The sequence below is a fragment of the Nerophis ophidion genome, linkage group LG03, assembly GCF_033978795.1.
Source record: "Nerophis ophidion isolate RoL-2023_Sa linkage group LG03, RoL_Noph_v1.0, whole genome shotgun sequence".
NCBI classification, from domain to species: Eukaryota; Metazoa; Chordata; class Actinopteri; order Syngnathiformes; family Syngnathidae; genus Nerophis; species Nerophis ophidion.
This window is the reverse complement of record NC_084613.1, coordinates 9,933,801-9,945,889: the sequence shown is the minus strand read 5'-3', so window position 1 is coordinate 9,945,889 and position 12,089 is coordinate 9,933,801. Positions and strand designations below refer to the sequence as shown.

The 12,089-nt window shown below is 43.6% G+C and overlaps 1 protein-coding gene across 12 annotated transcripts in view; it reads left to right on the top strand.

Moving 5' to 3' along the window:
* LOC133549093 (membrane-associated guanylate kinase, WW and PDZ domain-containing protein 2-like) overlaps positions 1-12,089 on the top strand; it is a 292,488-nt gene that overhangs the window by 203,992 nt on the left and 76,407 nt on the right. For all 12 annotated transcript variants that reach the window (XM_061894219.1, XM_061894221.1, XM_061894216.1 and 9 more), the window contains exons 7-9: positions 441-498; positions 2,367-2,488; positions 4,204-4,386. In XM_061894219.1, the coding sequence (XP_061750203.1) occupies positions 441-498; positions 2,367-2,488; positions 4,204-4,386 (363 nt within the window). The remainder of the gene's footprint in view (positions 1-440; positions 499-2,366; positions 2,489-4,203; positions 4,387-12,089) is intronic.

Here is a 12,089-nt window from a genome sequence, read left to right as displayed (position 1 = left end):
TCATCCTGGTCAGGTCATGTAAAGACTTCATCCGGGTCATGTCACGTAAAGACTAGGTCCTGGTCAGGTCATGTAAAGACTTCATCCTGGTCAGGTCATGTAAAGATTTCATCCTGGTCAGGTCATGTAAAGACTTCATCCGGGTCATGTCACGTAAAGACTAGGTCCTGGTCAGGTCATGTAAAGACTTCATCCTGGTCATGTCATGTAAAGACTTCATCCTGGTCAGGTCATGTTAGGACTAGGTCCTGATCAGATCTTGTGACTTCATCCTAGTCAGATCATGTAAAGACTAGGTCCTGGTCAGGGCTACTTTTCTCTTGGGACTGTTCCTGAAGTGTCTCCTGTCACTTTGGGACACAGCCGGTCTCCCAGGTCTCGGCATGGTTCTTGACTCCCCAACCACAAACTAACTCCCTTCCTTGTGTTCTGGTCCTCAGAGCTGCCCTACGGCTGGGAGAAGATCGACGACCCCATCTACGGCAGCTACTATGTGGAGTAAGAAGCATGTTGTTGACTTTCTTCTTCTTCTTGTCTTCACACTCCTGTCAAAACTCCACAATTTTAATGGCCGCGGGTTAGCAAAATGCCAAAACTTTATTTATGTCCGCCTCACTAAGCGCTGCAATATTTATAGAATTGTTTTTTTAACGGCCTTTGCCTGGAGACACAAATTGCCTTGAGAACTTAGCAGTTCGAGAATCTGACTTTCTGCTTGCATTGGGACTATGGTTGTACCGATACCAATATTTTGGTACCGGTACCAAAACTTTTGAGTTGTATTAAATTTCAAATTGTACAACCTTTCAGCTGTTTTACACTAGACAGTCCATGCTGGTGCCAAAAACAAAAACAAAAATACCTCCATACCGATGCAGCTGATTTTATTGTCACCGTTTCCTGGTACTGTCTGCTTGCATTGGGACTAGGGTTGTCCCGATACCAATATTTTGGTACCAGTACCAAATACTTTTGAGTCATATTAAATTTCAAATTGTACAACCTTTCACCTGTTTTACGTTACAGTCCACAATACACACACACACACATTTATATATATATATATATATATATATATATATATATATATATATATATATATATATATATATATATATATATATAATGTTGTAACAGACACTTTCATAACAATTAGTAACATGTACATTATACACACTGCAAGTACATATATATATATATATATATATATAATACAGCAAAAGACACTTTCATAACAATATGTAATATGTACAATATACACACTGCAAGTATGTATATAATGTAGTAATAGACACCTTCATAACAACATGTAGTATGTACATTATACACACTGCAAGTATATATATATATATATATATATATATATATATATATATATATCATGTAGTAACAGACACTTTCATAACAATATGTAACACGTAAAATATACACACTGCAAGTATATATATATATATATATAAAATTTAGTAACAGGCACTTTCATAACAATATGAAATATGTACAATATACACACTGCAAGTATGTATATAATGTAGTAATAGACATCTTCATAACAACATGTAGTATGTACATTATACACACTGCAAGTATATATATATATATATATCATGTAATAACAGACACTTTCATAACAACATGTAGTATGTACATTATACACACTGCAACTATATATATATATATAAAATTTAGTAACAGACACTTTCATAACAATATGTAATATGTACAATATACACACTGCAAGTATATATATATATATATGTGTGTTTATATATATATATATATATATATATATATATATATATAGATATATATATAGGAACAGACACCTTCATAACAATATGTAATATGTACAATATACACACTATAAATATATATATATATATATATATAAAATGTAGTAGCAGACACCTTCATAACAATATGTAATATGTACAATATAAACACTGCAAATACATATATAATGTAATAACAATACTGTATGTAATAAGTACAATATACACACTGCACTTCCCGACTACCTGCAACAAATGCGTTCCTACTCCCAGAATTAAACGCGAGTGGTAACAGACAGCGAAGACTACTTTTGGACAATTGAGGATTCACTACTTTATCTTTTTGAACCTGAATATACTGAGGATGAACTGCTGCTACCAGAAGCGAGCACAACAAAGAGGCTTAAACGTTGGAGCAGACGGAAGCCGAGGGAGGGCGACACGGTCACGCTGCACATCTGGAACTTATGAGTCAAGCTATGCCGAATTAATGGGGTGCTTACCCAAATCAACCGGAAACATTCCCCAAAAAAGTACAGTTCTTCTTCAACCAAGTCTACTCCGGTTTGTGCTAACAGTTGATTTTATTTGCAGTCACATCAACCGCAGGACTCAGTTTGAGAACCCGGTTCTGGAGGCCAAGCGGCGCTTGGAGCAGCAGAGACAGATGCAGAGTCAAGGGCTCTCCGCCCTCCCGCTGCCCGCCATATACAGAGGTACGCCGCACCGCCGTGTCGCCCACATAAGCGCCGTCCTCGCTCGGCGTTGTTAAGAGCGGGGCAGATGCACCACGTTCCACTGAGAAATTTAATTTTTTTTGCAAATAATCATGATCACACATTGCAAAAATGTTGTCACCCGGTGCATTTTTACCAGTGTGTTACATGGCCTTTCCTTTTAACAACACTCAGTAAAGGTTTGGGAACTGAGGAGACACATTTTTGAAGTGGAATTATTTCCCATTCTTGCTTGATGTACAGCTTAAGTTGTTCAACAGTCTCCCTTCTCATATTTTTTAGCCTTCATATTTTCAATGGCAGACAGGTCTGGACTACAGGCAGGCCAGTCTAGTACCCACGCTCTTTTACTATGAAACCACGCTGTTGTAACACGTGGCTTGGCATTGTCTGGCTGAAATAAGCAGGGGCGTCCATGATAACGTTGCTTGGATGCCAACATATGTTGCTCTAAAACCTGTATGTACCTTTCAGCATTAATGGTGCCTTCACAGATGTGTAAGTTACCCATGCCTTGGGCACTAATGCACCCCCATACCATCACAGATGCTGGCTTTTACACTTTGCGCCTGGAACAGTTCTGATGGTTTTTTTCCTCTTTGTTCTGAAGGACACGACTCCACATTTTCCAAAAACAGTTAGAAATGTGGACTCGTCCGACCACAGAACACTTTTCCACTTTGCATCAGTCCATCTTAGATGAGCTTGGGCCCAGCGAAGCCGGCGGCATTTCTGGGTGTTGTTGATAAATAGTGAGAGTCCAGTCCATAGTGGATCTAACATAATAGTGTGAGTCCAGTCCATAGTGGATCTAACATAATAGTGTGAGTCCAGTCCATAGTGGATCTAACATAATAGTGTGAGAGTCCAGTCCATAGTGGATCTAACATAATAGTGGGGGTCCAGTCCATAGTGGATCTAACATAATAGTGTGAGAGTCCAGTCCATAGTGGATCTAACATAATAGTGTGAGATTCCAGTCCATAATATTGTGAAAGTCCAGTCCATAGTGGATCCAACATAATAATGTGAGAGTCCAGTCCATATTGGATCTAACGTAATAGTGAGTCCAGTCCATTGTGGATCTAACATAATAGTGTGAGAGTCCAGTCCATAGTGGATCTAACATAATAGTGAGAGTCCAGTCCATAGTGGATCTGACATAATAGTGTGAGAGTCCAGTCCATAGTGAATCTAACATGATAGTGAGAGTCCTGTCCATAGTGGATCTAACATAATAGTGAAAGTCCAGTCCATATTGGATCTAACATAATAGTGAGAGTCCAGTCCATAGTGGATCTGACATAATAGTGTGAGAGTCCAGTCCATAGTGAATCTAACATAATAGTGAGAGTCCAGTCCATAGTGGATCCAACATAATATTGTGAGAGTCCAGTCCATAGTGAATCTAACATAATATAGTGAGAGTCCAGTCCATAGTGGATCTAACATTATAGTGAGAGTCCAGTCCATAGTGGATCTAACATTATAGTGAGAGTCCAGTCCATAGTGGATCCAACATTATAGTGAGAGGCCAGTCCATAGTGGATCCAACATTATAGTGAGAGTCCAGTCCATAGTGGATCTAACATAATAGTGAGAGTCCAGTCCATAGTGGATCCAACATAATAGTGGGAGATTCCAGTCAGCCTTATAATCTGGAAACTTCCCACCCGGGTTTGTCTCCCCTCCAGAAAAGCCGCCCTTCACCAGGGACCCCACCCAGCTGAAGGGCACCTTCCTGTCCACGGGCCTGCAGAAGAGCAACATGGGCTTCGGCTTCACCATAATCGGAGGCGACGAGCCTGACGAGTTCCTGCAGGTGAAGAGCGTCATCCCAGAGGGACCCGCCGCCCAGGACGGGAAGATGGACACAGGTACGTGTCGACTCCGTCTTGTAGTCTCCGGGAGATCCTTCTTGGGGATTTTTTTTTTTTTTCATTTAGCAACTGAGGATACCGAAGTCGACGTGTGTATCGCTTCTAGAAAAAAAAAAAAAGAAACCACGTAACTGAGACAGCTGTCAAATCGTGTTGATCAGGGACCGCCGCTGCGGAAAGTCGACGGAGTCTGTTCTCGTTTCGCCAACCATGCGATCCTCATGTTAATGTAACTTTTCTCATATTTATATAGCGCTTTTCTCTAGTGACTCAAAGCGCTTTACATGGTGAAACCCAATATCTAAGTTACATTTAAACCAGTGCAGGTGGGCTTGGTAGCAGGTGGGTAGAGTGTCTTGCCCAAGGACACTTAGGTAGTGACTAGGTTGGCAGAAGCAGGGATCGAACCTGGAACCCTCAAGTTGCCACTCTACCAACCCGAACTATATAGTTAAAAGTTAAAGTACACATAATTGTCACACACATACTAAGTGTGGCGAAATTATTCCCTGCATTTGACCCATCACCCTTGATCACCCCCCGGGAGGTGAGGGGAGCAGTGAGCAGCAGCGGTGGCCCGCGCCCGGGAATCATTTTTGGTGATTTAACCCCCAATTCCAACCCTTGACGCTGAGTGCCAAGCAGGGAGGTAATGGGTCCCATTTTTTTTATAGTCTTTGGTATGACTCGGCCGGGGTTTGAACTCACAACCTAATACCGCCCCACAAAAGCAGAGCTGGGCAAATATTTTGACTCCGGGGGGGAGTCAAAATAAATAATAATATAAATAAATATAAATATATAAATATAAATAATAGTATAAATTATATATACACATTTAGCTGTACAGTATGTGTTTGCCTCCATTTTTTTTTCCGGAACACTAATACCAAAAGTCACAATGTCCCATAGAGTTCTAAAACAGTTATGACAGACCACCTAAAAAAAAACAAAAAAAAAACTGAAAGGAATTCAGTTTTTTACTGAATGGGTCACCCAAAATGTACAGGAAAATTGTAAGATTCAAACACCAATGTATTAAACAAGACAAGAAGCAAGGAATCAAGCTGAGACAGAGTTGAATTTTGCTCATGAGGAGAAACGTATAGGGCTGCACACTCAGTTACAGTTTCACTTTACGCTCTAAGGCAGTGGTCCCCAACCACCGGTATTGGGCCGCGTCTCGATTGGTACCGGGCCGCAGAATAATTTTTTATGAATTTTATGTATTTTTTTAATTTTTTTTTTTTTTTAGTAAATCAACATAAAAAACACAAGATACGCTTACAATTAGTGCACCAACCCTAAAAACCTCCCCTTTTCATGCCAAAAAAAAAAAAGAAGAAAAAAAAACTCCCCCAAACCCCCCTCACCAACCCCATCAAGCAGAGACAGAGTTGAATTTTGCACATGAGGAAAAACGTATTGGGCTGCACACTCAGTTGCAGTTCCACACTACACTTTACCATGAATTGATTAACGTGGACCCCGACTTAAACAAGTTGAATAACTTATTCGGGTGTTACCATTTAGTGGTCAATTGTACGGAATATGTACTGAACTGTGCAATCTACTAATAAAAGTATCAGTCAATCAATCAATCAAAAAAACTCTAAGGTACAGTTCCACATGCTCCTCTATTTATTCGGTAGTTCCTTCGTTAACATCACTGAGGGTTCTTCTGAAGGGAGGGTTAATGCAACCAGTCCACTGAATGGGACACCCAAAATATACATGATGGATGTGAGATTCAAACACCAAACTTTCTATTAAACGAGACAAGAAGCAAGGAATCAAGCAGAGACAGAGTAGAATTTTGCTTGTGAGGAGAAACGTATTGGGCTGCACACTCAGTTGCAGTTTCACCCTACACTCTAAGGTACAGTCCCACGTGCTCCTCTATTTATTCGGTAGTTCCCTCTTTAACATCACTGAGGCTGCTTCTGAAGGGAGGGTTAATGCAACCAGTCCACTGAATGGGTCACCCAAAATGTACATGAAAATTGTCAGGTTCGAACACCACTCTATTAAACGAGACAAGAAGCAAGGAATCAAGCAGAGACAGAGTTGAATTTTGCTCATGAGGAAAAACGTATTGGGTTGCACACTCAGTTGCAGTTTCACCCTACATTCTAAGGTACAGTCCCACGTGCTCCTCTATTTATTCGGTAGTTCCCTCGTTAACATCACTGAGGCTGCTTCTGAAGGGAGGGTTAATGCAACCAGTCCACTGAATGGGTCACCCAAAATGTACATGAAAATTGTCAGGTTCGAACACCAATCGATTAAACGAGACAAGAAGCAAGGAATCAAGCAGAGACAGAGTTGAATTTTGCTCATGAGGAAAAACGTATTGGCTTTACACTCAGTTGAAGTTTCACCCTACACTCTAAGGTACAGTCCCACGTGCTCCTCTATTTATTTGGTAGTTCCCTCTTTAACATCACTGAGGCTGCTTCTGAAGGGAGGTATAATGCAACCAGTCCACTGAATGGGTCACCCAAAATGTACATGAAAATTGTCAGGTTCGAACACCAATCGATTAAACGAGACAAGAAGCAAGGAATCAAGCAGAGACAGAGTTGAATTTTGCTCATGAGGAGAAACGTATTGGGCTGTACACTCAGTTACAGTTTCACCCTACGCTCTAAGGTACAGTCCCACCTGCTCCTCTATTTATTCGGTAGTTCCCTCGTTAACATCACTGAGGCTGCTTCTGAAGGGAGGGTTAATGCAACCAGTCCACTGAATGGGTCACCCAAAATGTACATGAAAATTGTCATGTTCGAACACCAATCTATTAAACGAGACAAGAAGCAAGGAATCAAGCAGAGACAGAGTAGAATTTTGCTCGTGAGGAGAAACGTATTGGGCTGCACACTCAGTTGCAGTTTCACCCTACACTCTAAGGTACAGTCCCACGTGCTCCTCTATTTATTCGGTAGTTCCCTCGTTAACATCACTGAGGCTGCTTCTGAAGGGAGGGTTAATGCAACCAGTCCACTGAATGGGTCACCCAAAATGTACATGAAAATTGTCAGGTTCGAACACCAATCTATTAAACGAGACAAGAAGCAAGGAATCAAGCAGAGACAGAGTTGAATTTTGCTCATGAGGAGAAACGTATTGGGCTGTACACTCAGTTGCAGTTTCACCCTACATTCTAAGGTACAGTCCCACGTGCTCCTCTATTTATTCGGTAGTTCCCTCGTTAACATCACTGAGGCTGCTTCTGAAGGGAGGGGTAATGCAACCAGTCCACTGAATGGGTCACCCAAAATGTACATGAAAATTGTCAGGTTCGAACACCAATCGATTAAACGAGACAAGAAGCAAGGAATCAAGCAGAGACAGAGTTGAATTTTGCTCATGAGGAGAAACGTATTGGGCTGCACACTCAGTTGCAGTTGCACCCTACGCTCTAAGGTACAGTCCCACCTGCTCCTCTTATTTATTCGGGAGTTATCTCCTTAACATCACTGAGGTAATGGTTCCATCAGGGCAGCCATTCTCCCCAGAACCTCTTTTCCTCATCTAAAATATTTTGTCAATTGAGTCGAGAGTCCACAATTCCATGTCTTACATTTGGATTTGGAGGACAGCGCAAAAAAAGAGTCTTCAAAACAAAAAGTGTAGACGAGACAAGACAAAGAGAGCAAGCAAGGAGAAGACGGGAGGGGGGAAAAATGCGACCGCCCTCACCTTATTATTACAACATTTTCAACGGGATTGCGTTTGTTATTGTTGACAAACTCTTGGGAGTAAGTCTCTGGACACAGGAAGGCTTTGAGGGCAAAAATTTTGTTTTCGCCATTTTCATTTGCAAAAAAAGAAAGAAAAATAATGTCTTATGTTGGGTTTTGTTCGTGTTCTCCGGTGTTTTGTGCTAGTTTCTGTCCTGTGCTTTTATTTTGGCGGGTCTTCCGGTCTTATTATTGGTTTTCCCACTTCAGCCCCAGAGCATTTCCCCTCACCTGTTTTCTGTTTGACTATTTCTCTGAGCTGCCACCTTATCGTGGTAGAGGAGTTTGATTGTCCTAATGATCCTAGGAGCTATGTTGTCTGGGGGTTTCCATGGCCCCTGGTAGGGTCTCCAAAGACAAACAGGTCCTAAGTGAGGGATCAGACAAAGAGCAGCTCGAAGACCTCTATGAAGAAAATAAATAAAGGACCCAGATTTCCCTCGCCTGGACGCGGGTCACCGGGCCCCCCTCTGGAGCCAGGCCCGGAGGTGGGGCACGATGGGCCTGGTGGGATTGAGGAGGTCAATGTGGCTCCCTCCTCCAATGGGCTCACCACCTTAAGCAGGGGCCATAGAGGTAGGGTGCGATGTGAGCTGGGTTGCAGCCGAAGGCAGGGCACTTAGCGGTCCGATCCTCGGCTACATAAGCTAGCTCCTTCCCCCTTACTGGGGGGAAGGAGCCTTACAGTCAGACTCACTTCGACGCAAAGCAAGGGCTCTGGAACCAGTTCTCTTGGGAGGGGATGGACTTTCTTCCACTCTGGCGTTGCCGGCAGTGAGAGGCGACGGGCTGGGGTGGCAATTCTTGTTGCCCCCCGGCTCAAAGCCTGCACATTGAAGTTCAACCCAGTGGGCGAGAGGGTAGCCTCCCTCCACCTTCAGGTGGGGGGACGGGTCCTGACTGTTGTTTGTGCTTACGCCCCAAACAGCAGTTCAGAATACCCACCCTTTTTGGGTACACTCGATGGAGTACTGGAAAGTGCTCCCCCGGGTGATTCCCTTGTCCTACTGAGGGACCTCAACGTTCATGTTGGCAACGACAGTGAAACCTGGAGAGGCGTGATTGGGAAGAATGCCCGTCCGGATCTGAACCCGAGTGGTGTTTTGTTATTGTCACAGATTGTTCATAACGAACGCCATGTACAAACAAAAGGGTGTCCATGTGTGCTCTTGAAACCAGGACACCATAGGTCGCAGTTCCATGATCGACTTCGGAGTTGTGTCATCGGATTTGCGGCCTAATGTTTTGGACACTCGGGTGAAGAGAGGGGCAGAGCTTTCTACCGATCACCACCTGGTGGTGAGTTGGCTGCGATGGTGGGGGAGGATGCCGGACAGACCTGGCAGACCCAACCACATTGTGAGGGTCGGCTGGGAACGTTTAGCAGAGTCTCCTGTCAGAGAGAGTTACAATTCCCTCATCCGGAAGAACTTTGAACTTGTCACGAGGGAGGGAGGTGGACCATGTTCCGCACCTCTACTGTCGAGGCTGCTAGTTGGAGCTGTGGCCGCAATGTAGTTGGTGCCTGTCGTGGCGGTAATCCCAAAATCCCTTGGTGGATACCGGCGGTGAGGGATGCCATCAAGCTAAAGAAAGAGTCCTATGGGCTTCTTTTGGCTCGTGGGAATCCGAAGGCAGCGGACAGGTACCGACAAGCCAAGCAGCGGTCGCGGAGGCAAAAACTTGGACGTGGAAGGAGATTGGAGAAGCCATGGAAAACAACTTCCGGATCTCTTCGAAGCGATTCTGGACCACCATCCGCCGCCTCAGGAAGGGGAAGCAGTGCATTGTCAACACCGTGTATAGTGCGGATGGTGTTCTGTTGACTTCGACTGCGGATGTTGTGGAACGGTGGAGGGAATACTTCGAAGACCTCCTCAACCCCACCAACACGTCTTCCTATGAGGAAGCGGTGCCTGGGGAATCTGTGGTGGGCTCCCCTATTTCTTGGGCTGAGGTTGCTGAGGTAGTTAAAAAACTCCTCAGTGGCAAGGCCCCGGGGGTAGATGAGATCCGCCCCGAGTTCCTTAAGGCTCTGGATGCTGTCGCGCTGTCTTGGTTGACAACACTCTGCAGCATCACGTGGACATCAGGGGTGGTGCTTCTGTATTGGCAGACCAGGGTGGTGGTTCCTCTCTTTAAGAAAGGGAACCGGAGGGTGTGTTCCAACTATTGTGGGATCACACTCCTCAGCCTTCCTGGTAAGGTCTATTCAGGTGTACTGGAGAAGAGGTTACGCCGGATGGTTGAACCTCGGATTCAGGAGAAACAGTGTGGTTTCGTCCTGGTCATGGAACTGTGGACCAGTTCTATACTCTCGGCAGGGTCCTTGTGGGTGCATGGGAGTTTGCCCAACCAGTCTACATGTGCTTTGTGGACTTAGAGAAGGCATTCGACCGTGTCCCTCGGAAGTTCTGTGGGGAGTGCTCAGAGAGTATGGGGTATCGGATTGTCTGATTGTGGCGGTCCGCTCCCTGTATGATCAGTGCCAGAGCTTGGTCCACATTGCCGGCAAAAACACGTTTCCAGTGAGGGTTGGACTCCGCCAAGGTTGCCCTTTGTCACCGATTCTGTTCCTAACTTTTATGGACAGAATTTTCTAGGCGCAGTCAAGGCATTGAGGGGATCCGGTTTGGTGGCTGCAGGATTAGGTCTCTGCTTTTTGCAGATGATGTGGCTGATGGGTTCATCTGGCCAGGATCTTCAGATCACACTGGATCGGTTCGCAGCTGAGTGTGAAGCAACTGGAATGAGAATCAGCACCTCCAAGTCCCGAGTCCATGATTCTCGCCCGGAAAAGGGTGGAGTGTCATCTCCGGGTTGGGAAGGAGACCCTGCCCCAAGTGGAGGAGTTCAAGTACCTTGCTTTTAGGCGGCCATTTTGAGACGGCAGCACCGCAGCAGCATCAGCGCCGCAGTTCTTTGAAGGCTCGTAAAATCAAAACCGGAGCAGTTAGAAAAACTCTTTCCGCAACTTTTATTTAGAAGGGTTCAATCTCTTTCCTGTTTGAGTTTGAAGCCGACACAACAAACGCGCCTAGAGGAGATAATGTTTGAAAAAAGGTGACAGGTTTTTTACAAAATTTTTGTTTTGAGGGGGTAATTGCCAACTTCCTGTTGATTTTTCCTGAAGGATGTAAATGAATGAAATGTAGGTCTAAGTGAGACCTACATAGAGGTTTTTGTTTCATGTCTCTACGACATTCTTACCAGAAGTTACAAGCAGTTTTGTCTGTGTTTTTTTCCTAGGAGCAGTTTTGTCTGTGTTTTATTCCTAGGGGGCGCTAGAGCTCCATTTTTAGTTTTGGGGTTTGTTTGTTTGTTTTCATTACATCGCAATTTTCTTCAGTCCTGATGTGTGTGTCCAGTTTGGTGAGTTTTGAAGCATTTCAAGGGGGTCAAATTACAGCTCAAAGAGGCAAAAATGAAATTTTTTTAGGAAACTTTTGTTTTGAAGCTGTTTTTGCCAACTTCCTGTTGATTTTTGCTGAAGGAGGTTAATGTATGAAATCTAGGTCTAAGTCAGACCTACATAGAGGTTTTTGTTTCATGTCTCTCCGACATTCCTAACGGAAGTTACAAGCACTTTTGTCTGTGTTTTGGGTTTTGGTTTTTTGATTATATCGCAATTTTCGCCAGTCCTGATGTGTGTGTAAAATTTTGGTGAGTTTTGAAGCATTTCAAGGGGGTCAAATAACAGCTCAAAGTGGTGGCGGTATAATAATAACAATAAAACCTTAGAAATACAATAGGGGTCCTCTGTCCCAAAGGGACATTTAACAGAAGTGTAGATACAACATGTTAAAACAGAAAATAAGCAGATATTATCAGTAAATTAATAAGTAGATTAATAATCAATTTTTACAGTTTGTCCCTCATAATGTTGACAAAATAACAGGTAGATAAATGACACAATATGTTACTGCATACATATTTAGGAACCTTTGTTTGTTTACT